The sequence below is a fragment of the Thermobia domestica genome, chromosome 12 (genome assembly GCF_964235325.1).
Source record: "Thermobia domestica chromosome 12, izTheDome1.hap1.1, whole genome shotgun sequence".
Taxonomy (NCBI): Eukaryota; Metazoa; Arthropoda; class Insecta; order Zygentoma; family Lepismatidae; genus Thermobia; species Thermobia domestica.
In genome coordinates this window covers 161303348-161330469 of record NC_137465.1, presented here as the reverse complement: position 1 = coordinate 161330469, position 27122 = coordinate 161303348, and the positions used below count along the sequence as shown (strand labels likewise).

The following is a 27122-nucleotide window of genomic DNA, read 5'->3' as shown; positions in this document are numbered from 1 at the left end:
AGAAAAAATCCAACACGTTGGGATCGTCGGTATTCGCATTTTTTCATCATTTTTCATAATTCGAGACTATGAAGGCGCCTGTGGCCTTATTCCGTAATGGTTTGTAACAATGCAACACAAAGGCTGCGTTTTAGTTTTCGGTAATACGCAAAGGACTTATAATTGATATTTGTTTCTTTCGCGTTGCATTAGGTTTCACAATTTCTGCGAATACTGGTACGGTATTAGATTCTGGAATTTATTTTCTTATGCTCAGAAGTGAAGGAATCCCTAACGAAAATTCCTATGAAAAGAGTGAAATTTTACCCTTTCTACGGAGAAGTAATCCTAGGTGTTGCCAACATTGCCGACAGCTGATTGTGTTAAACAAATTCTGACAATATATCAACCTCATATACGTTTATTTTTACATGTCATAGTCAATACATATGTGCGATTGTTACACGTCAATAACTTAGTGAAAATAACTATAGTTTGGTGTCATATAAGAATATAAGATTTTAAAGTATTTCATAATTTAGCTATTATCACAAACAATACATCTGTGGTGTTATGTTTTCTTCAAGTGTCGTCTGCTACAGAGGACAGAAGTTGTGTTCTTATCAAAAATACAAATATATAAACAAAAGCTTGAAGTGCTATATTCTGTTATATTCCAGTTAAATGATAACGACTAAAGTGCGGTATTAAGTTACCAAGGTTATTATTGCAAGTGTGAAATGTTGTGATGTATTTTCCATAAAGAAACGCCCACTTTGTATAGTAACATTTATTTGCCCCGATCATTGACAGAACAACCTTTTTATTGTTACTGTTATATACAAAATTCGTATCAACTAAAATGAATCAAGACTCTGAGCGCTTACTGGACACTTCAGAGGATCCACCAATAATAAGTTCGATTAATCGTCAACCGACTCTACAACCCTCGGTAGGAACAATTTTTACAGTAATTGAGTTATTCTATAGTTTTAACTTCTATTCATCGTTATTTAAATTACAGTCTTTGAATGGTTATATGTAATCATTTTGGGCCTATGTTTAGCAGAAGGGGTCCAGCTCTTTTCTCTAAAAAATGTTACAATTTTGGTAATTTCTGTTCACATTCGGTTAGTTTAGGGTAGGGTTGGTTAGTTTAAGTTAGGTTAGGCTAGTTTAGGTTACGTTAGGTTAGTTTAGTTTATGTTATATTAGGGTAGAAGTCCCGCATAATTTTCTTAAAAATGATAGAATTTCTCTTATTTCTACTAATATTACGTTAGTTTAGGTTAGTTCAGGTTAGCTTACGTTAGTTTATGTTAGGTTAGGTTAGATTTGGTTACGTTATGTTACGTCTAAGTACTTGCATCACTCATTTCTCCTGTAAATTTTGTGTTTTTTACGTGCTTCTGGACCCCTTGTACTAAACATACCCTATCATTTTGTTCAACGACTGTGGCATTTATTCCGAAGTTGGTCATCCGCCTTTTTTTTTTTTTTTTTTTTTTTGACAAAAAGCGTAATATCAGCCACGAAATTATAAAATTCATCAATTTTTAGGATTGCTTTAAAAGAGTATAGTACTAGGGTAGAGTAGAATAAAGTAACATAGGGATAAGTAGTGTAGGATAGGGTAGGGCACGGTCGGGTTAGTTTAGTGTTAGGGAAGTTTTGACCCATTTTGTTACAAGTAATATAATTTATTTTTCGTCTCTGCGTGAGCATACCAAATGAAACTTCTCTGTACACATGTAGCCATTTTCAGGATACAAATGCTCGTTACTCCCCCACAATCCAACCATGTGGTAACCTTGCGCGAAATAGTTTCTTGTACTTGCCAAATAGTTCATGTTTAAAACCGCATATAAAGATAACAAACACAACTTACGCTCTCCTTACATATTATCAAGCACACAAACGAGCAAATTATCCATTTTATTTCGGTAAATTTTCAAAATTCTGCTAGAAACGGACGACCAACATTGTAACTTAACCCAAGGCTGTTAACATAGAAGTTAAGTGTCAAGATATCACTTATCTTTTTTATTCCTTTGGAATCTATTTATTCTGAGAGGTATAATAACACATGCTTGGGGTTTACTCGAGCAGACGGTTCTATCAAATAGAAAATTTATAGGTAAAGTACGACGTGTAACATTTTCGTGAAGGAATGAGAATGTGAATATAAGTAATTACTGTCGTGCACAGAATATTGAAATGAATTTTGAGTGATAGTGAAAGTATTGTTTATATAAATATAATTTTCTACTATTTTTGTTGACGCGTATACTCCCGTCGCTGACGCCTGCCTACGGACGCACCCTTTGCTACCACTCGGGCCCCTCTACTGCGCTCCTGCTCTGGCTCGGTTAGATATCATTCCCTGCTTTTCAGTGGTTACCTAGTACAAGTTAGTTCGTTTTTTGCACTGTAGTTTTTATGCTGTACGTCCACACTGTATTTATACCGAGCCCTCCTAAAGTCAATCTGCAAGTAGTAATGGAGGTCCTCATTTAGTACATTCTCTGCTAAAAGAAATACAAAGCTTTAACCTAACCTGAAAACGTTAGATATGTGTCAAAGTTTGGTGGAATTGCCTGCTCGAGTAATGCCCATGCGTGGCACGGATGAAGGTGAGGAAACCATCAGAAACATTTTTTTCTGAAATTCTTCCACTAGTTATCTTTCAATGCTTCCACTGTCGGCATCTTAACAATACTATGCTTAGTAAAGGCGAAGTTCAAAAACGCCCTAATAATAATGGGTAACGATTTTAAAATTCTTTCAGTAGTTAGACCTATATCCTTGTTGCTGCAAAATATGTGCGCTAGGCGGCATGCCATTACCTTGCTTTGTCCAGGTGAGATTCAGGCGAGCCATAAGAAACATTCTCGTATCGAGTTTCCATATCCCTAGATATACTTACGCTACAGCTCTAACTTGGGTTAGGTTTTCACTACAAGCTAGTGGCTTTGTATATATATATATATATTCCGGTGTAGGACAAGACAGAGCTTGCGGGCCCGTATGGGGTGCGTTAGCGATGGTAAGTATAAGTACAAAGAAAGAAAAGTGCGAGAAATATTTGGTCATCTCAAGTTAACTTTGCGTTACTACTGTATAATAATGAATTACTTTTTCTAACGCTTTTTCCATACTCATAAATAACTTTATGTTTCGCGCATATATAAATAAGTTACTTGAACGTTACTCTTCCTTTACAAATTAATAAATTTAATAAACTGTGTGTTTATCTTATATACTTTGCCACTGCTACCAGTGCTTACTCCTTACGGTTTTGAGAAACTTGTATCACTTACGTCGTTCATTTTGTCTGTGTCCTCTTGAATTTCCACAAAAATTTCAACAGTCTATAATTATAGTACGGTGATGTACTCTTGGATACATAGTTCTCAATTTAAACTCTTACCTTGCACACCAACCAAAGATCGTGTTTAGGAGGTTATTTTCTTCGCAATATTTCTGTCCTCTCGGGTACTGTTCACGCGCCAGTTTGAGATAAGCCGGAATCTGTTTATAATCACATTATACGGTGTATATATGAAGTTCCATAACAAATGACCCTCAAACATTCCGTAAACCCTCTTGTCAATTGTAGTTAATACGTGTAAGTTTGTGTCTAAACACTTCAAATAATGAGTCTCCTTGAACATAAAGATTTTTGTAAAGGAGGCTCAAGCTATTTCAAGTGTTTGGCCATAAATTTACAAATATTGAGTGAAACTGACAAGAAGTTTAAAATTACAGTTATGGAATTTTATATATATACTGTAATCACACATAGATTCCAGCTTCTTAAACTGGCACGTGAACACGGTCCCAGAAAGCATAGAAATATTGCTGAGACAATAACATCCTAAACATGATTTTCAGCTGAGAGTATAAGGGAAGGTTTTTAGTTGTAACATTCCGTTGAAATTTGTTGTGTGTTTTCACGTTCCGTTGCTGGCTTCTGTCTCAATGAGAGTTTCATATACTGTACAAGCAATGAATGATGTTTACTCTGTGGGAGATTTCACGAAGTTTACTGATCATTTTCTCCATTATTACTTAATGTTTACTTAAGTCGCCTGCAGATTTTTTTCCCTTAAATACAGGGTGGCCCAAAAGTAGGTATACCGTACTGGGTACCGTAGGGGTATCGTACTGATCACCTAATTTCATTTTATATCATTTGTTCTTATAGTATTTTTACTTATACCTTAAGCTTGGAAGAGCCGAAGCAAATAAACCCATAAACTAGAATGTTACTTGATCAATGCAGGGATGTATACCTATTGTATATGACTTTCGTTGCCGATTATTCAACTTCACTTCTGATCAAGTATGTAGACAGTCACCTTATCTTGAATGCCTAAATTTAAGTGTGTAACAAAGTATTTTTTAAATTTGTAGAATGTTTAATTCTGTTTTCTGAATACTACAAGTGTAGTGCATATTTATGTCTTGAAGTGGTAAACTCAGAAGTAGTTTCTAAGAATTATTAGCTCAATATGTACGGTAACTCCGTCAACCCCTTTATGAAGCTGAACATGAATCTTCTTTTAATTGCTTTTTTTATTTCTCAATAATATGCTCTTAAACTCATATTAGATTTGAGAGTTAGATAGGAAGCACTTTGTCAGCTTTATGGTTTTGTGAGATTTAGAACATAATTAGAGATTAGTAACTTAACATTTCGAGTTAAAGTTTTTAATGAGACAACCGTACTTTCACGTTACTCCTACATTTCCCAATTTGTTGTATTTTCTGAATTCAAATGTGTTTGAATTCAAAACTTTCCAGATTGGTGTACATGTACTGTACGATTACAAGCATGAGACTAAACTGTACTGATCTCATACTTAGTTGTAGATAACATGATGCAGTTAATAGAGTTCCTTCTGCTTTGATTAGCCATAAGTATTCACAAACTAATACTTCATTATCACATTTATATAATTTAAACTTTGGAAGTCATTTGGTGACAAGTGAATGTTTAGGAAAACTTTCTCGTAAGGGCGTTCAGAACAATTTCAGATAAGAATAGAAACTAGATGATTTAAAGTTATAATAAATTGAGATAAGAGAAATTATAATAAATTTAGATAAGAAAAATTATTTTAATTTAGATATATACACGTATTAATTAAATGGAAAAATGAGGCTTAACATGTCCATATGAAAAGTAATAATGTTGATAGTTGTACCTAAATGGCAGGATTAGAAAAAAACCCGAGCTTTTTTTTTAAAAAAAAAAACCAACCCATATGGGTTTTCTCGGGTTTAATTGGGTTTTATTGAAATATTTCAATGTCTTTGAGGTAAAAATGTTATTTATATTTCAAGATCATCATTGTCACGACTTGCAACAATTTTCTATTCACAGCTATTTTGAAAAAATGGCCGCCAGTGTGAAATTTTACGTTGGATCGCTGCCAAAATATATACAGCTAATTTAGAGTGTCTCGTGCTTCTACTCTGAAAGTTTCGACTTAAAGAAACAAAAATTTGTGATTTGTAGCGTGGATACCCGCTATTTTGAAAAAATGGCCGCTATTTTGAAATTTTACGTTGGTATGCCATCAAATTCTATACATGAAATTCAGTGTGTCTCATGCTTGTACCCCGAAAATTTAAATTTAAACGACAGAAAATGGTACACTGTAGTATGTGTGGTACAGGCAGAGATGAACAAATGTAGATCGAATCATCCCAGGAGCCTCAGTAATGTTCGCCAATATGAACACCAAATATATTAATTTAAAACAAAGATATAATTCATGCTTTATAAAATAAATGTTTCAAAATGTCTTATACGACATAAATATTTTCCAGCGTAAAATAAATAGTTTTATTGAAGTATTCACTTCCGATGCTTTGTGCATTCACTTACGCGAATTTCCCATGCACTTCTTTCGCGTTGTTGTTGTTGTTTTATTGTTGAAGTTCATTTCCGATACTTCGTGCGTTCAGTTACAAGAATTTCCCTAGCACTTGTTGCAAGACAGTTCTTTCCAGAAAATTAATTTAAAACAATTGACAAAGATATAATTCATATTTTATAAAGTAAATGTTTCAAAATGTCTTAAATGAAATTACCTAGGTAAATATATTCCAGCGTAAAATAAATATTTTTATTGTTAAAGTATTCACTTCCGATGCTTTATGCATTCAATTACGCGAATTTCCCAAGCACTTCTTTCGCGTTTTTTTTTTCTTTCGAAAATGCAGCTTTCTTTACTGTACATCGAAATTTCCACTAGTACGGAAGTTTGAATTCAGCACAACTTGAAATAGTAAGTGTTACGTAGTTTTCGCAATGCTGAGCAGTAAGCTTCTTAAATTTGACACGAATTTTTACGCTATTGGTGGTGTTGATTCTACAGAATGCTTATTTGAAGAATAGCAACAAATGACTGAACTAAACCGTTGTTGTTGGAAACCAAATTTTACTGAAGAATACTTGTGTTACAATCGAAGGTAATAAAAAATAATAACAGTTTTACTAATGCACTATGTATTTACTGGTAGTATCGGCACCTATGTCCTTAAACCTGTCAAATGTATGAGGGATAACATCCCTCGGCGTCGCCGAGCACACTTTTCACGGAAAGTATTTTCTAAAATATAAAATTGTATATTTTACTTCAAATAGGCTATAAGCATAATCCATACATTAATTTGTTCCATAATTATCTCAAGCTAAAGTAAGTTTATTTTATTTTTATTTTTTTTTATATATTTTTATTCATTCGGTGCATTTGCAACCTTACAATGGTCTTATGTTGAATGTTGTTGTATACCTTAATGTGAAAGCATCTAATTCGCCCAAGAAAAGTCCAAAATCTGATAAAAATCACTTTCAATGTGATCACCTTAGTTGTACCAATAATATACTAACAAAAAGCTCAAACCCCAGGTGGGTTTTAAGATGTTCTTTTGTTTTTCAGGTAGGTCCAACTCGGACTGGGCCCACTTGGGCAAACCCTGCTAAACTGTCAGAGCCGAAGAATACCACTCTTACCGTTCTTAAATTGCAATGAGTGATTGATTAATATAATGTACTCATATAGCCTAGAATCTTTGTATTACTACTATCTATCTGTGTCACCATAGTAACAAACCTTTGTAACTGAGAGGATGATAAGAACGATGATATTCTTAGTATTAGGATGATAAGAACGATGATATTTACTTTCCAGTCCGCCTTGGAACTCTCTCCGTCATGCTGGAATCATATCCCGAAACGCAACCTGGCCGTTAGTTGTTTTCAGCGTATGGCCCCAGTTCGATAAAAGGATACCATCTACAGACGTAAAATTAAACTTAAATTGAGCCTAGGATCGAACCTGGACACAGATCCACACTTGACACGAGTGGTTCTCATGTCTTTGGTCGGTAGATGCTTACCTGAACTCCTGATTACTGGAAGTCACAGACTAAAGAGGCAAGATTAGTAAAGAATGGCTACTCCAAAGAAAGAGAAAAATCTTTCTTAACTTCTGTAAAGCCGAAAAATAAAATTAAAAAAAAATCTAATAAAATATATAGGTTAATTTTGAAGGTAAATATTATCTAGCTTGAAGATTCCATGAACTGTTTTTCCACGCACGGTTCTGTTCTCATACATTGCAAATGAGGTGTTTATTTACATTCGAAATAACCCTTGTTCTAACTTTCGCTTCTCAATAAACACGTGTGAAAACATCAGAACATTTTCTCTATCTGCCAATACTGATACTAATTTCTGCTTTTGAAGTGAAAAGTTATTTCCAATCGATTATTTATTATAAAATCTGAATAAAAGGGAAAAAAAAAAAACATTGGATACATTTAGTTACATTATTCAACTTACAAACCAGGTTTGATCACATACAAATTTCCCAAATAATTCTGAAAACGAGATTTAGTTTTTTAATCTCTCTCTTCGAAATACTCCATAGCATGTTTGATAATTTTTTGCAAATAAAATGGAGGGAGTTCAAATTTCGTAAACTGAAAATTAAGGATACGAAACATAAGTAGCTCTGCTCTCCATTTCACAACCTGTGGATCGCATGCTACACTTCCGAAACAGCTCCTCATCACATTATTAGTCTTTTCCCCGTTCCTCATTCTCATCAAGTTTAAAGTAACAGTATCAAGGTTCACTATTTTTTTAAATTCAATACCTAAACTAACTAACTACTATAAAACATATACTAAATACACATTCAAATACACACAAGGGGCCGCGGTGGCTCAGTGGTAGAGCGTTCACCTCTGGTGCTAGGGGTCTCAGGCTCAAACCCTGCTCCCGCCAAGTGAACTTTGTGGTGGACAAACACCGTGTGCGTGGGTTTTCTCGGGGTTCTCCCGTTTCCTCCCACTTTCTTCATTCCACCATTTTCATTCATTACTCATCATCACCGTCTCCTTTAGCCTAACCGGCATAACCGTGGGACGTAAAACTTAAAGATTTCATTTCATTTTTCAAAATTTCATTTCAAATACACACAAAGAAAATTTCAGACACTGACTTTTCATCGCAAATTTTATACACATATTTTAGTATCGGCTCCCTGTTCTTAAACGCTCTCTAACAAGTAAACCCCATGACGATATATAACGAGTTTCGAGCACAAAACCCAACGACCAAGTAATAAGTAAACACATACAACTGCGAGGTTACTAATATCTTTTAGAGAGATTGCTTATTTACTTGTTCTTCAATTAATACAATCTATTACGTAGTCTCGAATTCCTCCAACAAATTTTAAGTAAACATTTCGAATGATCTATTAGTTAGTGTAAAGAAACTCTGTTTTTACAATTTAGAAGTTATCAACATAAGTGAATAACTACGATACAGCAGGACTTCATTATACTGAAGGTGGAAGTAGACAAATGATAATCGAATCTCGTAAATTTCTAGTACACACTTGCATTGTTGTACAAGTCCGTGATATTTTATTTATTTACGTCATATTACGAAAATATGGCCAATGGTTAATATAAATGTCAATTACTTGTAACGTTAATTTAAAATGTTGTCAGTTAGAAAGCAACGTTAAAATTTTGCAGGCTGTAATACCAATGTAGTGAACCAATGTAGTCATACACATTTTGAAGTTATGATACAAATTCCCCTTTCTCCCAAAAGCTATATTTTCGAATTACATGTGGAATATATTATCAGAGATATCCGAAGGAACTTTGGCTTATTACTCCACCATTATCATTATTATGTTCGCACTACAACACTAAAAATAAGATTATAAAAATAAAAAGATCAACTTATTTAATTCTGCTAAGATTACCTCTGATTAGAGTTAAGTAAAGTGAGTAACTCATATTGGTTCTGCTACTTTTGTTTAATTGGTAAATAGTATAAACCTGTGCCTCGTAAATAAAAGTGGACAACTCTAGGAGGTTGAGTTCCTTTAAATCGATGTAAGTGAATTGTTACATTCCAGTTTGGTTCATTGAGAATCGATTGATCCTTATCACTGGTGGATTTAGACAATTTGTGGCCTTAGGCAATTCTTAGCTACCCTCCCCTCTTTCATTGAAACAATAATACCCTGCTTAGCTTGCTTAGGCCATTCCTTCATTTCCATTAACGGTTCTTTCACTCGTTCTGCCCGCCTCATATATTTCCTTTCCCCGTTCTTGCGCGTTTAACAATAAACAACCGACAACTCGTCACAATGCAGTTGCAACAATGATGATGAAGATTCCATTTAGATTATTATTATTATTATTTCACTACAGATGATCCATGTTTCAAATTTACGCAGTTAACACTGCTCACCCTTAAATAATTATAATATAAATTAAGAAAATCGAAGCAGCAACAAATTATCACAATAGCATTCTTCTTTCAAGGCTATTGATAACCGGGACGGCAAGAAATCTTGACTATAGTCTTTCGGAGCGATAAGAAACAATCAAGTCGTGTTAATAAATTGACAAAAGTGTCACCAGTAAACAGTTGAAAGTGTGGGTAGGGGAGGGGGGAGAAGAAATAAAGGATCATAATACACAAACAATATGTCTTCGTTATTATTAATAAATACTCTGAAAGAAAGAAAATAGTTGTTTGGGAACATTATTTAAATAACCTTTAATATATAATTTAAAAAAAAAATTACTATGTTCCCATAATGAAAATGGACTTGAGTATTCATTTTTCAAAAGTTAGGAAAGTTGTTTTATAGAAATAAGAACAAGAAAATGATACTGAAACATTAGGTGGCTCATCCCCTTGAACAACAAAATTGGGGCCTCTAGGGATCTGAGCTCCTAGGTTCCGGCGCCTATGCCAAACTTCGAACTCAACAGTACTTTTTAACATTGCATTGTAACGTCGACCATTGCATTAAAAATCAAGTTGGCCAACTAAACCTGTTCTTTCTAGCCACATACGTGTACAATTTTTAATATACATACATTCAGAAAAAAATACATCAACATAAATACATTAATATTTCACAGAGTATAACCGAATCACACTCAACATAAAACAGAATAAATGTTACGAAGTCATGTCAATTCCCATACTCCACGAACAGGTTTCTCCTGTGTAGCACCTTTGAGCAAAAACAGGGAAAAGAATTGCCAAATAGTACTGACGTCAATATATATATATATATATATATATATATATATATATATATATATATATAGAGAGAGAGAGAGAGAGAGAGAGAGAGAGAGATAGTCCCAGTTGTTGTCAAGGTTGCCATAATTTAAATTAAAGTTAAGATTTTTGGTTTTAATATAACAAGACTCAAAAGCATTCCTTACACTTTGTAAGATGGCTTTGCGGATGTTTTTGACCTCCTTAATACTATGTTTGGAAATACCTAGGTATTTGGGTAAGCACAAAACTACACGGTCTTGATCCTGGTCTTTTCTTATATGCTTCATTATTCTGGTATCAATATTTCTCTTTTGTTTTACCAATTTTTGTACCATCACATTGACAGATAGCCTCATAGACTCTTATGATATAAAGAACTTCTTGAAATTTGTTAATTATTTCTTGATATTTATAGGAAATTTGTAGCTATCTTGAAACTATACTTATGGCTACTTTATTCAAATTATATCTTTCACGAGAACGGAAAGGAAATACAAGGTTTATTAGGGTTACTTGGCTGTTGTTTATTGAAGTTTAGTATCCCTTCAGCACCGAGGGTATGAAACTTGTCCTTCAGTTCAAGTTGGAATCCAAAGTACCATATTGCGTTCAAATTTCAAGGTTCTCCCACAGGAAATCGAACACAGGACCCCGTGCACCATATGGTTGGTTATGACCTTATTCTGTGAAGAAAGTTTTAAGTCCAATATTTACTGATGAACGCTATAGAATATATATCACATAAATAAATAATAGATCTGACTCTATATCCTGTTATAAATTTACTTTTATTCGTGAATGATTATCGATCCGCTTTGTGATGTTCCCTAGCACTGATTTTGGTTGTAATACTTGATTTTTTAAATAATCATGGTTGAATGTTATTTCCCTGGAAAATTATAACACAGAAACATCTAAAAAGTCGATTACTGACGTGTTAATTGTTTCTTCTCTAATTCTGTACTTGTGAAAATTTTTGTTCTCATCGTAGAAAGTTTATATTGATTTTTTTTTTTGGTGCAAATCCTATCCTATCATAATGATGAAAAATCGTGGCTTCTCTTTTAACAAATTCCTGTGAATTTTGTTCTGGTCTTAAAAATCACTGATTTTTTTAAACACTAAAATCGCTTGCTTTATGTTAAGAATTTAACTTTTAGTGCGTTTAACAATTAAAAATAAAGTTACACGTACTATGTATTTCTACTCCAATCTTTTAACTTTATGTAAAAGCGGCAATATCTTTTCACCATCCTGTAAAATTCTATTGTGAGCAGATCCAAAATAATTGTTTGTTTTCTGAATAATTTTATTATTACTACTATTTGAAAATAAAATAAAATATGCGAGTACTAAGCCTTTCCTTTTCTGAAATTAGCAGTGATGTCACCCCCTCTCCCCTTTGTTTCATTTGAGTTTTTTTTTTTTATAGCAGTGAGGCTGTATGACACGTAGACCTACAACTTAACAGAATTCGAACCACAGGAGCTCTCACTGAGAAGCGAACTCGTATCTCCCGCGCCAAAGGTGTGTTCACTAACCACATAGCCACGAGGGAGATCTTAACAAGTTGAGGTAGAAATATATAGTTAATTGTGTACGTAGCTAATAATTTATTGTTAATTATTAAATCTACTAAAAGTGAAATTGGTATCGAAAAGGAAGTGTTTTTGCGTGTTTAAAAAATTAATTTTCATAATTCTGATAGGAACAAAAATTTCCAAAAGTAAAGAATTGGGGGAATAACAAACATATTTTCTCAGTCTTTTCATAATGTCGTAGGTGTATCTTTTATGTTTGCTAGATCGGAAATAATTCCTAATTCATTCGTTGTGTTATCCTTACTAGGTAACTCCTAGAAAGAAATTTAACTATTAGTTAATTTGTGTATGAATGCACGAATTTACCATGTTATAAAAGTATCAACCATTTTTTTTTTTAAATAAATACCTATTTATTGTTCTGTTTGTTAAACGTCAAATGTAGAAAATGGAAATTATTTCCCTTCTGATATTAATGAATTTGATTTTAGGTAGATGATTCCGACTATGCATTACTGTCGGAAGTCTAATAGAACGGCTATATCCGTCCATCTGTCTGTCTGTCGACAGGTATCAGAGCAAAAACAGTAAGAAAAATTGGGAAGCGTTTTTTTTTTTTTTTTTTTTTTATCGATTCAGCGTCCTAAGAATAGATTTCATCTCCTCCATTAATCCTCTAATCAAATCAACTGTTTCGGGGTTCAACGTTGAGTAGCTTTATGGAATCGATTCAGCGTATCAAGGAAACATACAAACTCTTCTGTAACACTCCTAAAACATCAAATGGTTGAGATTTTCTAGTAGTCCTTTTATTGGTTGAATATTGACTTATGCGGTGCAAAAACGAAGAAATATCCAGAAGAGGTTTTTTGCAGTCGACTGAACGTCCCAAGAATAGATCCCTAAGGTTTCAACGTTGTTCGCTATTGAAAAGAAACGATAATAGAAAGCGACATCCGGGTTGCTGAAATATATTCAGCGTCCAAAGAACAATTTGAAAGTCTACCGTGGTTTTACAACTGTGAAACGTAATTTACTTGCCATATACGTACATATACAGGGTGTTTCAAAATAACGCCGACAACGTTTGGGAGGTGATTCCTGACACCAAGATAAGACCAACCTAGACTTTTCGTATTGACCAACCTTGGTGCACAAATGTTTCCTTTCGGAGTTACAGACTACCAAAAACATGAAAAAATGAACTTTAAAGATTCACAGCTCCAATACTGTGGGACCTACTGTAGTCGGATGAAGACTTTATTTAGGAACTAGTATGTGCCCTAACCAAATATCCATGTTTCAGAATTATGCGGTACTTCTGTAACAATTTTTATAGAGGTAGTTGGTGAGTACTTCAAATTATAAGACCGTAGCCATATTCCCTCTCCAAAAATTGTTGTGTGAGTACCTTAGGATTCTGAAACATGTATTTGTAGATAACCCACATATTAGTTCCTAAGTGAAGTCTTGACCCGACTACAGCAGGTCCCATTGTTTCGGAGCTATGGACCTTTAAAGTTTATTTTTTCATGTTTTCGGGAGCCTATAACTCAGAAAGGAAGCATTTGTGCACCCAGGTTGGTCTATACTTTTCGTCTTATCTTGATGCTAGAAATCACCTCCCAAACGTTGTCGGTGTTGTTTTGAAACACCCTGTATAATACAAGTGATATATATTTATCTACCTTATATACCATAAAATAGTGAAAATATAATTACACTTATTCTCACCCTCCAAACAAATTTAAAATAATAATAATAATAATAATAATAATAATAATAATAATAATAATAATAATAATAATAATAATAATAATAATAATAATAATAATAATAAACTGTAATGTCTTTCGCTAATATTATCAGATAGGAAGGTAAAGAAAAATTAAAGAAGCTGTGAAGCATGTGGTGGGCACTCTGTTCGAATATATATAAGCACTTTAGAAATGTTCTGAAGTGTATTTTTATGCATCTTGATACTTATTGAACTATACGAACTTATTGAACTATACGAAAATATTGTCACTATATGAACAAACTACAGAACTTCCAGGGAAAGCAAAAGAACTTTGCCGGTCTTGAGATAGAAATGTTTCAGTTTTACATTCTATGCTAAAGAAGACGGAGGATTAATGAAAATGAGTGACTGTGAAGGAGTGGAATAATGATGTAGGAGGAAATTGGAAAATCGTACGGGCACGATGTTGTCTGACAACTTTTGTGGTCTGGGATCGAACCAGGGATCCGTCGCTCCACAAATGAGCAATCTTCGCGACCGTATCCCCGTCTGTCGTGAGAGTTAATACAGAGAAGTACACTGTATTTGAATCGAGTTTTGTTAAAAGAACATCAATCCACAGAATTAAGAGTCTTCATCCCGGCGAAATTAAAATACCGCTAATTTTACAGTAATTATGTGATATCTTCAAATAGATAAAATATAATTGAAATATGGAACAAGAGCGCCCTAGACAATATTGTTTTGCGTAAGGTACCGTTATCACGAGTCACCTAGTGGCTTTCCGTTTTCAGCTGTTTAGAAACGCGAAAATAATTGTTGATTTTCAAAATGGCTCGAAATCGAAAGCAGATAAATGAGTCGAGATAACGGTTTCTCATGTAAAATAATATTGTCTAGGGCGCTCTTGTTCTACATTTGGATTATCTTTTATCTATTTGAAGATATCACATAATTTCTGTAAAATTAGCGGCATTTTAATTTCGCCGGGATGAAGACTCTTAAACAAGTTACAAGAAAACCCCTTTGAAGAAAAATTATAATATTTTGCTTGCTAATACAGTTGTTCTTATAACCCGTTTCAGTAGCCCTAGGAAAGTAATTTTGAAAATATTAAACAAGTGAATGTGCCATAAAATTGAACTGATGCTCTTTAACAAAGCCCGATCATTTGCTGTCAATTGCTTAAATTTTTGTCCAGTATGAACATTAAAATCATCGTATAAGTGATGTTTAGTGCGTGAAAAAGATAGAAACAGATTTGATTGAGACTGAACTTCGTCCGAAATTAATAAATACGAGTCGATAGAATATTTCAGCAAAAATATGTAAATTTCTCTATATAAGAAAAGAAGTCCTGATTAACTGACCAATGCTTAGGCCAAACTATTTAAGCTAGGAACTTGAAATTTGAACAGTACATATGATTTGTGACGTAAGGTACCACTAGCAAAGCATTTTTTGCTATTCGACTAGGAATTGGGGGCTGGGAATGTGTAGTTATTATAATAAAATATCCATATCTCGGAATCTTTCAAGGTTTTAGACTTTTCATTGAAAATATATTAATTGAAGACGTGTTGCAACATTTCGATATTTTACCTAGAAAAGAATAAAAAATGGTTGGAAGTAAACGGGGTAAAACGGGGTTAGCAATTGTTATAATAAGATGTCAATATCTCGGAATTCCTTAAGGTTACAGACATGAAGTTTCGACTATTCATCTAAGATAATTAATCACGTATTTAAGTGTCTCTTAATAGCTGGCTTAGAAGGGAAGAGAAGGTGGTTCACTAAGGTTCTCATATGAGCCTTTCTATTTTTATTAGAGACTTCAAGTTCTGACGAATTCTGTGCTAAAGAAATAGAAGGAAGAATGCAAAATGTTGCCCGCATTAACCTGTGAGGGTATTTGCTAGTTATATTATATTTTCCAAATTTATTAGAATTGTGGACTAGTTAATGTCTTTATGTCTGCTGCGTTGTATAGCGTTGTACTTGGATCCGGAACTTTCCGACAATTCACTATACCGATAGACATATCAAATAGCAGTTCATAATATCTCAACACTTTCCTGTTTTCTGAAATTCTGCATAAATACATTTTTTTTTCGATTTATTTGTGAACTTGATATGCATGAGCGCATCTAATTGTTTGACCATGGAGGAATTAATATTCAAAATTAATGTATTTCATTGTTTTCCAGGAAAGTTCAGGTAATCTGTTCAGCCCGGAAGCAGATGATGAGGTTTCTCCAGTTTTACAACAGTTGCAAGTTAAGAAGCTCCCGCAGTTTGTAGCCACATTTTCAGGTAAAGTTGAAAAAGTGCGTCTCTCGGCTGTTCTTATTGTGAATGTATTAATTAAAAGTAATATTCTTGTTACTGGGCAGTTGGAATTTTAGATAACAAAAATATAATAAAGAATAAAGGACTTTTTTCTTAGTCTAACATTCCACGATTATGTATCAAGGAGACGATGATAATGAGATGAATGACAATGATGAAATCAAGAAAGTTGTACGAAACGAGAAAACTCCGAAAAACACACACACACACATACACTGTGTTTGTCCACCACAAAGCCCACTTGAAGGGAGTTGGAGTCAACCAGAGACCCCCAAGTAAGAAGTGTTACTTATAAACGAAAGAAATAAATTATAGGTTTCAGTTTTACGCCCCACGGTTATGCCGTATAGGCCGAAGGAGACGGTGATGATGAGAAATGAATGAAAATGGTGGAATGAAGAAAGTGGGGGAGGGGGGAGAAACGAGAGGACCTCGAGAAAATCCATACACGGAGTGTTTGTCCATCACAAAGTCCACTTGGCGCGAGCTTGGATCGACCCAGGAACAGCACTCACTAGAAGTGAACGCTCCACCACTGAGCCATCGCAGCCCCCTTACTTACAAATGAGTGAAGGTCTTTGGTTTTATTATTGTTTGACTTATTTGTGTGCAGATTGGTAAATTTGTCTATGTGTTGTGTCTTTTGCTGTAACTTTTACCAATTAAGTAATAACTTCCCAAAACTAGGTTACTCTGTATATACCGGTACAGATACATGCACACAACACTTCAAATTACTTCGTGAATACTAATTGTTATCTTCATGCTAAGAAATATTGAATTATTTCTGCCTTTCCTTTCCAAGGTGATTCTTATATAGCTGTTCCAAATATTTCTTCCTTGACTTATGTAGAAGTGCTGTTGTGCCTTCCATAATCACACAATTGTTCACAACTGAAAGTCTTTGCCTGTTGTTAAAGAATGTTCTTAACTCTGTGGTAGTATGTTCTTCTTTCAAGTTCTGGACCAGTCTCTCACTTGACATAACAGTCGGTCTGCTTCCAATGCCTCCATGACTTCTTGGACTGGTAATGGTGCCAACAGTATTTGACTTATAAATTCTTTTTCGTCTGTTTTTACATCTACTGCTGACTCATTTATCGGTAGTCTGGATTGGAAAATCTGCAACTTGCACTTGCTTACTCTAAAGGATTTTGAAGTCATACGAAGACAAGAACAGCATTCATCGTTGAAGTCTTGGTGAAGCTGCGTCTTGAATAGCCTTTTCTGCGAACATGATCTTAACTGGCATCGAATCTGTAATAATCGTAAAACATCTACCGAACAAATATTTATGAAATTTCTTTACTCCATGTATCATTTCTAATGCTTCCCTTTTAAACTGGGCGTAGTTACGTTCTGCATTGTTCAGTGTTGCTGACGTACACGCAGTCGTCTTCAATTTGTTATTCACTTTGTTAACACAGCATTTCGCCGATTCCATCCTATGATGTATCCGTAACCAGTACTTCTTCCTTCTCATCAAATGGGTGTAGTATTTCCGCCTTCTTCAGCAGTTCATTCGCTTGTGCAAATTCTTGTACATATCGTTCACCCCAACACCATGTGGTTCCTTTTCTCAATAAGGTATACAACGACAGACTTTTTGACGCTAAGCCAGGTAGTTGTCTATGATAAAATGAAAGTTTATGATAAAATGGCTTATTCTAATTAAATAACAACTTCCCAAAACTAGGCTACTCTTTATTTACAGATACAGATACATGCACACAATACTTCAAATTACCTTATGAATACTAATTGTTATCTTCATGCTAAGAAATATTGTATAATCCCTGCTTTTCCTTTCAATTCTTGTAACATGCACACTTGTATCACGCCAATTCCTGCCCACAAAACTGTCGACTAATACCAAACGTCACAGACTATTGTCCTCTTACACTCTTCACAGACTATTCACTATGCTATAACATTCTTCACAGACCATTCACCAGCCAAACACTATAAACCATTTAGTATTACGCTCTTCACAGACTATTCACCATACTATAACATTCTTCACAAACTATTCTCTATTACATCTTCTTAGAAAATTAAAGAGAGGAGATACCTGTCTAATCTGCAGGATGATTTGATTTAACATCCTGTTCAGCAGTGAGGCTATATGGCGCATGGACCTAGAGTAGGGCGCAAAATTTCAAAGTCAGACGCATTCGCCAATCCAAAAATGATGGTTGCCAGTATCTCTCACGTACAAATTATGAGAGCATTCCCCCTCCCCTTATGGCCTTTGGTTTGACAAAGAAAAAGATTACATGAGGGCATAAAATTTCAAAACCAGACAGATTCAGGAGGGTGGGAAAGGAGGAGCGAATTACAACGTTGTGAAGACTTCACACTTTCCATGTCCATTGTGATGACTTCACATTCCGTGTTTTCTTTTACTCAGTGACAATTATTTTCGTACGAAGCAGAAACTGAACAGCCCTGCGAGTTTAGGCAGAAACCATTGCTACTGAACACTGGTCACCAGTTCTAAATTTGTAGTCGCCATTAGCCCGAAATTTTGCGCCCTGACCTAGAGGTTAATGTGAAATCCGAACTAGATGAGCTTCCGCTGGAAATGGAACTCGGATGCTCTGCGCCAAAGACGTGCACGCTATCGACATAGCCATGAGGGAGCTCCGCAGAATGATTTATCGATGCTTTTACTTTCTTTATATATATAATTTTTGCATTGTAAGTTGATATAAATTTATTTTATTACTTCTTTTTAACAATCTATTTGTATGACATAATGTATCTGGTTATTTTATTAGTTGTTAAACATCTTTTGGAGACCACAGGAATTTTTTTTTTAAATGAGTTTCCTTTTTTATAATTACAAAGATTAGGTATCGTTTAAATGTACACAATATTCTTCTCTCAGTTTTTTTAAAAGAAACTTTGAGAGCAATAAGTTAGATAAAAATTTAAGTATAATAGAGTGAAAGTGTTGACTAGTTTTTCTTTAGTTGGACGGATATATATATAGGGTGTTTCAAAACAACACCGACAACGTTTGGGAGGTAATTCCTGACACAAAGATAAGAAAAAGTATAGACCAACCTGGGTGCACACGTGTTTCCTTTCGGAATTATAGGCTGCAGAAAACATGAAAAATTGAACTTTAAAGGTCCATAGCTCCAAAATTATGGAACCTACCGTAGTCGGGTCAAGACTTTACTTAGGAACTAGTATGTGCCCTATCCAAATATCCAAGTTTTACAATCCTGTGGTACTTTCGCAACAATTTTTACGAAAGTAGTTGGAGAGCACATCAAATTATATGCCCGTAGGCAAACTCCCTCTATAAAAATTGCTTCATGAGTACCTTAAGATTCTGAAACATGTATTTTTGGAAAACCCACATAAGAGTTCCTAAGCGAAATCTTGACCCGACTACGGTAGGTCCCATAGTTGTGGAGCTATGTACCTTTAAAGTTCAATTTTTCATGTTTTCGGCAGCGTATAACTCCGAAAGGAAGCATTTGTGCACCCAGGTTGGTCTATACTTTTTGTCTTATTTTGGTGTCAGGAATCATCTCCCAAACGTTGTCGGTGTTGTTTTGAAACACCCTGTATATATATAGGGTGTCTCAAATTTTCCCTGACATAGGGTAACTGTTATTACAAAAGTTACAACAAAATGTAAGAGGGGAAACCGTGTCCAAATGTAATGATTTCAATCTAAAGTGAAGGATTTTTTTTAAATCGGACGAACCCTTTGGGCTGTACACTCTTTATGCACCTAATGTTAAATAAAAATGCAACGTTGCCATTTACCTAGACCCACAACATAAGTGAATCAAGTTACTGTCTTTTACGCTAACGCGTCGATGGCCAGCCCCCATTTCAAACAGTAACTTCATTTACTTATGTTGCAGGTCCAAGTAAATGGCAACATTTAATTTTCATTTAACATTGGGTGCATAAAGAGTGTACAGCCCAAACGGCTTGTCCGATTTAAAACATTCCTTCACTTTAGATTGAAAACATATTTGGAGACGGTTTTCCTCTTAAATTTTGTTGTAACTCTGATGATAAAAGAGTTACCCTATGTCAGGGGACTTTTAAGACACCCTATATATATATATATATATATACATATATATATATATATATATCAGCAGTTTGTTGTAGTATGGGTAACTAAATGATCGATTCAAATGTACAAGAGAGAGAAAAAGTAATTTAATTTAACCCAAATTTACTATTCGTCAGCTATAGGAAGTAACAACGAAAAACTATTGCTTTTTAAGTGACGAAACAGAGTATTGTGTTACAATGCATAATTTTGGGGATACTAATAAGTAACAAGGTTATATTATCAGAGTACTTTTTTTTTCATTTTGAAAATCCTGGCCATTCACTTTGATTTTGAAGGCGATATTCTGGCAACTGTACGTTGAAAATTCTAATACTCAGCCTCTAAATGAAGATGTTAATTCGATAGGGAAATTCCGCATTTGTTTGGTTTAATTCCAACTGTAAGTAAGAGTAGAGCTTTTCAAAGAGAAATGAGGAGCTAGATTTATTTTTTTTTATTTTTTTTTTGAAAAAATAATAAAACTACTACATAAACATATAAAACTAACAACCACTATATTTCCTAGCAACGGTACCAACATTATTGTGAAAAGATAAACTAATATAACTTCTTTTTATTTTCGTTGGTTACTGCTAAAATTATAGCGTTCATGGTGCGAAAAAATGTTATATCATAAGCTACTTAGCCACGAAGAGGAACTAGAGAGGAGTGAAGATGACAAGTTGTAGGAATATTAATAGCATGCAGCATGCTTTAACACAGATATAGTCTAGCACAGTTTTATCTACAAATTAATCTTTTTTATTAGCCTTGTTCAAAAGTCAAATATCAGTTGCTTTGAATTGTATGGACAATACATTTTCTAATGTTATGCTCAGAAGCTAGAAGTTAAATTTGGAGAATGTAGGAGAAAAATAAATAATGTCCTGAAAAAACTAGAATATTTAAAGTAGAGCTCAATATGTTGAAGAGGTGTTAATTCGGGAGTAACTGTTCCTTGACTTTTCGTATTTAGATTATGTTTGTGTGTAACTTGTGTTTGTGTGTAATATGTGCATTAACTTATTTATTTATATACAGCTACTTTGGCAGCATTTGCTGCTGGAACGGTATTGGGATGGAGTTCACCAGCTGTTCCACACCTGGAAGCACGCCATGTAATTACAAGAGAGGAAGCATCGTGGATATCTGGTTTGATGACTCTTGGTGCTGCGTGTACTACGATTCCTACAGGATTCTTTATGAATAAATTCGGAAGAAAAGTGACGTTATTAGTTTGTGTAGTCCCTCTGCTGACTGGTTGGTGCTTAATCATATTTTCGTCTTCAGCGCTTATGTATTATTTTGGGCGATTTCTGACTGGTATGAGCAGTGGGGCTATTAGTGTTGCTGCACCTGTGTATGTGGGTGAAATAGCAGAGAAACGAATCAGGGGAACTTTAGGGTCATTTTTCCAGCTGATGGTTGTAACAGGAGTTTTATTCACATACGTAGTTGGAGCTTATGTCTCAGTATCTGTGTTGTCGATAATCTGTGGCATAATTCCTATAATTTTTTTTGTGATGTTTGTTTTCATGCCTGAGTCACCGCAATTTTTGCTGCAGAAGAACTTACGCGAGAAGGCAGTTAATTCAATTCGTTGGTTGCGTGGGAGTTCTTACGATTATGAGCGAGAGTTACATGAAATGGATGAGTCTGTTCGAATTTTAGTAGAATGCAGAACATCTGTTCGGGAGATTTTTTCCACACGAGCAGCGGTGAGAGCGATGGTCATTGCTTTTGGTCTTATGATTTTTCAACAGTTAAGTGGTATTAATGCGGTTATTTTTTATACAGTGGCTATATTTAAGGATGCAGGTAGCAATATTGATGAAAATGTGGAAACCATTATAGTGGGTGCTGTCCAGGTGTTCGCTACTATTGTTTCGATGATGTTTGCTGATAGAGCAGGACGAAAGACTTTGTTATTATTCTCAGGTACCGTAATGACATTTTGCTTATCAACGCTTGGAGCGTATTTTTATATTAAAGCCAGAGGGGAGGACATAAGCAATATTAGCTGGTTGCCTTTATCGAGCTTGGCCCTATACATCTTTGTATTTTCTATAGGTTTCGGTCCTGTACCGTGGATGATGATCGGGGAAATATTTCCAGCAGAAATTAAAGGCATCGCGAGTTCCGCGTCGTGTTTCTGTAACTGGGCTTTGGCATTTGTGGTTACAAAGTATTTTACAAATATGGTAGATGATTTTGGGATTTATACAACATTTTGGATATTCGGAGGCTGTTGCGTATTGGCAACTATGTTTGTAGCATTTGTAGTAATTGAAACGAAAGGGAAATCTTTAGATGATATTCAAAGAGAGCTCAATTCTGTTCCATTGTCGCGATGATATTTCAGGTTTTCTCAGCAAGTTGCGAGAGATGAAGGTGAATATCTTTTGCTTAAACAAAGGGCCAGTAATAAGTAATTTACAAAATAAATGGTTTTGTTTTAAAAAAATGAGAAGTGATAATTGTGACACGTATCGTACGTAGATAATTTTAAAATATTGACGAAGTTTTATAAACAGAAACAATTTACAAATACAAATCAAATGAAAAGAAGAAATATCACTAGAAAATATATTTGCATTTAATAGCAACTTGAAGCATTTAAAGACTACATTATTTTTAGGTGAATCTATTGAATTGCAATTACTGCATGCGTATAAAAGATGGTGCATACACATGCAAATTTAGTAGAATTGTTGTTTGTCAAATTATACTCTATAAATAGGTACAAAATTTCTCTTTAAGACATTATATGAAATTTCAATCATCGTCCACTCCACCGAGCGTCAATAATTTAATAATTTAACACTATATTGAAAGAATCCAATATACTATTTTTCCTGCATTTTTTATATTTTTTTTTTATAACAGCATAGTGCATCTTGTAATATTTTTTTTTCCCGGAAGGCATTTCCATATGTGGTTTGGTGACTTTATGATACAAAGACGTTTTATCAACTACGGAAAACGACGAAAATGAAAATTTGTAATAATTTATCATGTAATGTAGTTGAATATCAAATTGTTGTCATCAAATTAATGTTACCAGATGTATTAGCATATTGCCAGAAAACGATTGATACTCAACAACTGAAATACTCAGTTACTTGTACCTGTTGATCAATCACTTAGAAGAATGCTATTGTAAGTGTTTGATGTTTAACTGTGCCCCCTCATTATCCTAACTCGTTCCTTGTGATGAGTCAACTAGTCTATTTTAGTAATAGAAACCAAATAAGAGTCGCTCCAAGTTAAATATCTGTTTTTTTTTCTACTTCATAAACATTTCACTTTTTTTTTTTAAAAAAAAGAGAAAAAGGTAGAGGAAACATTGAAATAAAGTGATTGGAATTTCTTAGATATTTACAGCTAAGATTATTTTGAGAAATAAAAAAAAAAAAAAAAAAAAAACGATCATGGTGTATTTCTTAGCTGTAAACAGTATCTTCAAAACTCTGACTTCGATATACCAATTTGGAATGCAAAAAACAACAGAACAATCTTACCAAACTCTATCTTTTATGTATAAGTAAATGTAATTTCTGAAATATTTCGGTTGAAAATTGTCAGCCTTAATCACTAACATACAATGAAATTTGGGAAAGGATTGTTGAATAAAAGTTCAAACCTGAACTGTATAAACCGTAATCCAGATAATCATTCTTTGATGAAGTTAGCCGTTAGATATTCAGGTTCTCTAAATATCGTGCTATTTTTATTGTATACATTTTAGTCATTTAAAATATAGATACCATTATTGGACCGTAACACTAACCATCTTATTGCCAACTTCATAACAGCGCTTATCTGGATTACAACAATTTTTACAGTGCAGATTTAAATTTTCATTGCACACTTCTGTCTATAGAACTTAAAAACGCTTCACGCCTGGCTGGTTGCAACCAAAATATTTTAGAAAATATTTTAGAAATTGTTTATGTATGTATTTTATTCTGGTATACAGTTACTTTGTAAAATATAAATCAAGAAAGAAAAATAGTACATAATTTACTTGGATTGCTCTTAAAAAGCTGTAGTTTTATGTGTTCTAAGATGTTATTAAGTCATAATACTGTGAGAGTGAAAACTTAGGTAATTGCTGAAATTAATAGAAATTTTAAGAAAAATCTGAAATGGAAACAAGAAAGAAAAGCTTTTGTGTATGTTTGAAAATCGGTGTATTCCTTGGATTTATTAGGAGATTAGTAGATAAGATCAATAATATGGTGAGACTTTAAATTGTTTTACGTTAATGACAGTGATGTGTTTTCAAAAGTAAGTAACTTTTCAGCATTTTATGATCCTATATTTAGAAATATTTTATAATTATTCTTGTGAAGAATATCTAATATCATATGGTAAATACCTTTTGGATATTTTAAATATTGACTCAATGTTTCGACGAATTGGAATGTGTTGCATTTCTTGAGCTTAATTGTATTTTATATTTACATGTTACATGTAATAGAGAGTACTATGCGCATTATATTTATTAAATTTTACGTAATAATTGCATATTTAAAACTATATTTTCGCAGAAACGCTCTATGTTCCTCGAAAAACTTCTGTGATACGAAATGTCTCCCAATATACATATCAAGTAAAAATCAAATCATTCATATTCTTATAATGTTAGCTGGACTTCTGTTATTCCGATTCACAACCTTACGAATTTACTTTGTTATCCGACGAAGATAACATTAATTATTCCGACTTTTTTCTTTCTTTCTGTTTAAACGTTGTACTCTTTGTTAAAAATGTATCTGAGATTCGTATGTTGTAATTGGAAGTATACTATATCGAGAATTAACAGAATCTTATTCATCTTTCAACTCCAAATCAATTATATTTGGTGAGCTTTGTTAATTTTCTTCGTCGATAATTTGAAAGTTTTGGAGGGGCGGGCGGGTTGTTACGTTTTTTGCTGTTTCTACTTCTTTCTGGAAGCAGTAAGCATGTTGTAACAAACTATTGTTCCTATAAATGATTGTTAACATTGTCCTCATGTGACGATGGAACTTATGAATATAAATTATTATTTTTTTATTTAGTTAAATTTGTACTTTGATGCAATATTGTGTCTGAGATTGCCTATTGACAGTCATTACAAAATTAAAACCCTTTTGTGCATTATGGAAGTAACAGAGTACTAAGTTTTAACCTGTTACAGAAAATACAGTAGCGTCAGAATTTCATTGAAATCTAGAATTTTATAATCAGCTTCCTCAATTTGCTCTGATTATCAATAATCGGTTTTGTTGATTAAAATTTGAAAAATGACCACGAAAAGTACAAGAAGTATTTATTCAATTAAGTGGAGATTGAAAAGTGATGGAATAGTCGGAAATTTGGAGAATTCCATATATGTGCAAAATGTGAAAGTCCATCTCACATTATTCGACTAATGTGACACTGCGTACAAGGTTTGACAGCTCTTTTGCGCTGATTACTTTGGCTTTCGAAGAAAATTTGTCCACTTAGCTTCAATTCTTAACATCAGACACTAATGATCAACTTAGAAATAGCGTCTTCACTAAGAACTCAACCGTTTTCTTTCGGACAAATGTTATATTTTGTGTGGTAGATTTTCATTCAACACATAATGATATATATATGCCCCAAACGTGTAGTTGACTTTCTTAATGTTTGTGAGGTGTAGAACTCATTGAACCTTGCACAAAACAAAGATTTTTGCATCGGTTATTGAACTCAAATTGTAGCCTCGCAGAGGAACCCAATTCCAATTCTACTTTTCATTTTGCTGCTAATGTTATTCCTTTATCGAGATTTGTTCGAAAACTATTTTTGTCAATAATTCCACCTATATTGTATGCTCCAATTGGCGTTTGGGCGAGTACTTAGATTACATTCTGCTCATGCAAGATCCATCAGTTATAATTTATGCCCATGATAAATTTCGAATGTCTTAACATTTATCTGGATTTTAAAAAATAGATGCATTTTTTTTATAAGATCTGATAATCTTCAAAAAAACAGACAGAGAACGAACTGCCACGGTTATTATTTTCTGACGCTTTTTATAGTGCACTAAATTTGAATAAAGGTTACAAATCACATTCAAATGTCAAATAGTTTGTCTTAGCTCCATATAAATATGTTTTATATTTGGTTTCCAATTATTTATTTTCTCAACGCTCAGTTTGTCCATATCTTACATATTAGGAGTTTGGGTTAGATGGGTTTGGTAGTGTATCATTAAAAAGAATAGTACACAGCGATAGCAACCCCAATCATAATTAGTAGTGCAATATATTTTAATAGTAGTAATATATACAGTGACCAAATAAGGTGCAGCAAACTCATGTTATTTGTCCACGTGATACATTCATATGCCTGGCGTAATCATTCTTGTGATCTATTGAGTCATACCGGTTGCTTACTGGTAAAATTTTATTATATTAGAATTGTTCTTTTCATTTACGTGTGGGAATATCAGTAACGCGGCCAAGAGAATCTCAGATATTTTTGATCTGTTTAACCTGTATTATTACACTGATTATGAATTTTAATCAATGGTCTTGTGATATAAAAATTTAATGCAGAATTTATAATGGAAAAGATGCGTGTATTTATGTAGTAAATAGTTGCCATATGTGAAAAACATTATTATGTGAAGATTCATAATATTGAACTGTGTGTGTTCATGTATTTAAAACTATACTCTAGAAAGGTTATAGTATTCACACCTGCTTTTTAAGGAATCATGTAAGCGATTTATTTGTAATTATATTATGTTGATAAAAAATATGAAGTTCCGTA

General features: G+C 33.7%; 1 protein-coding gene across 2 annotated transcripts; it reads left to right on the top strand.

Annotated features, from left to right (window-relative positions):
- The first annotated feature begins 344 nt into the window (after window positions 1-344).
- Window positions 345-27122, top strand: LOC145666796 (facilitated trehalose transporter Tret1-like). 2 transcript variants are annotated; one of them, XM_081734355.1, is made up of 3 exons: window positions 345-931; window positions 16096-16201; window positions 21369-27122. In XM_081734355.1, the coding sequence occupies exons 1-3, from the start codon at window positions 842-844 to the stop codon at window positions 22679-22681; spliced, it is 1509 nt and encodes a 502-aa protein (XP_081590481.1). In that variant the 5' UTR covers window positions 345-841; the 3' UTR covers window positions 22682-27122. The 2 variants fall into 2 exon arrangements, with proteins under 2 accessions (XP_081590481.1, XP_081590482.1); XM_081734356.1 differs by lacking the exon at window positions 345-931 and adding an exon at window positions 2592-2612.

Bases quoted from the DNA above. Each gene is read 5' to 3' on its own strand.
- LOC145666796 (XM_081734355.1), top strand. From the start codon at position 842: ATGAATCAAGACTCTGAGCGCTTACTGGACACTTCAGAGGATCCACCA. The intron at 932-16,095 runs GTAGGAACAATT...ATTGTTTTCCAG, and splicing joins AACCGACTCTACAACCCTCG to GAAAGTTCAGGTAATCTGTT. The intron at 16,202-21,368 runs GTAAAGTTGAAA...ATTTATATACAG, and splicing joins GTTTGTAGCCACATTTTCAG to CTACTTTGGCAGCATTTGCT.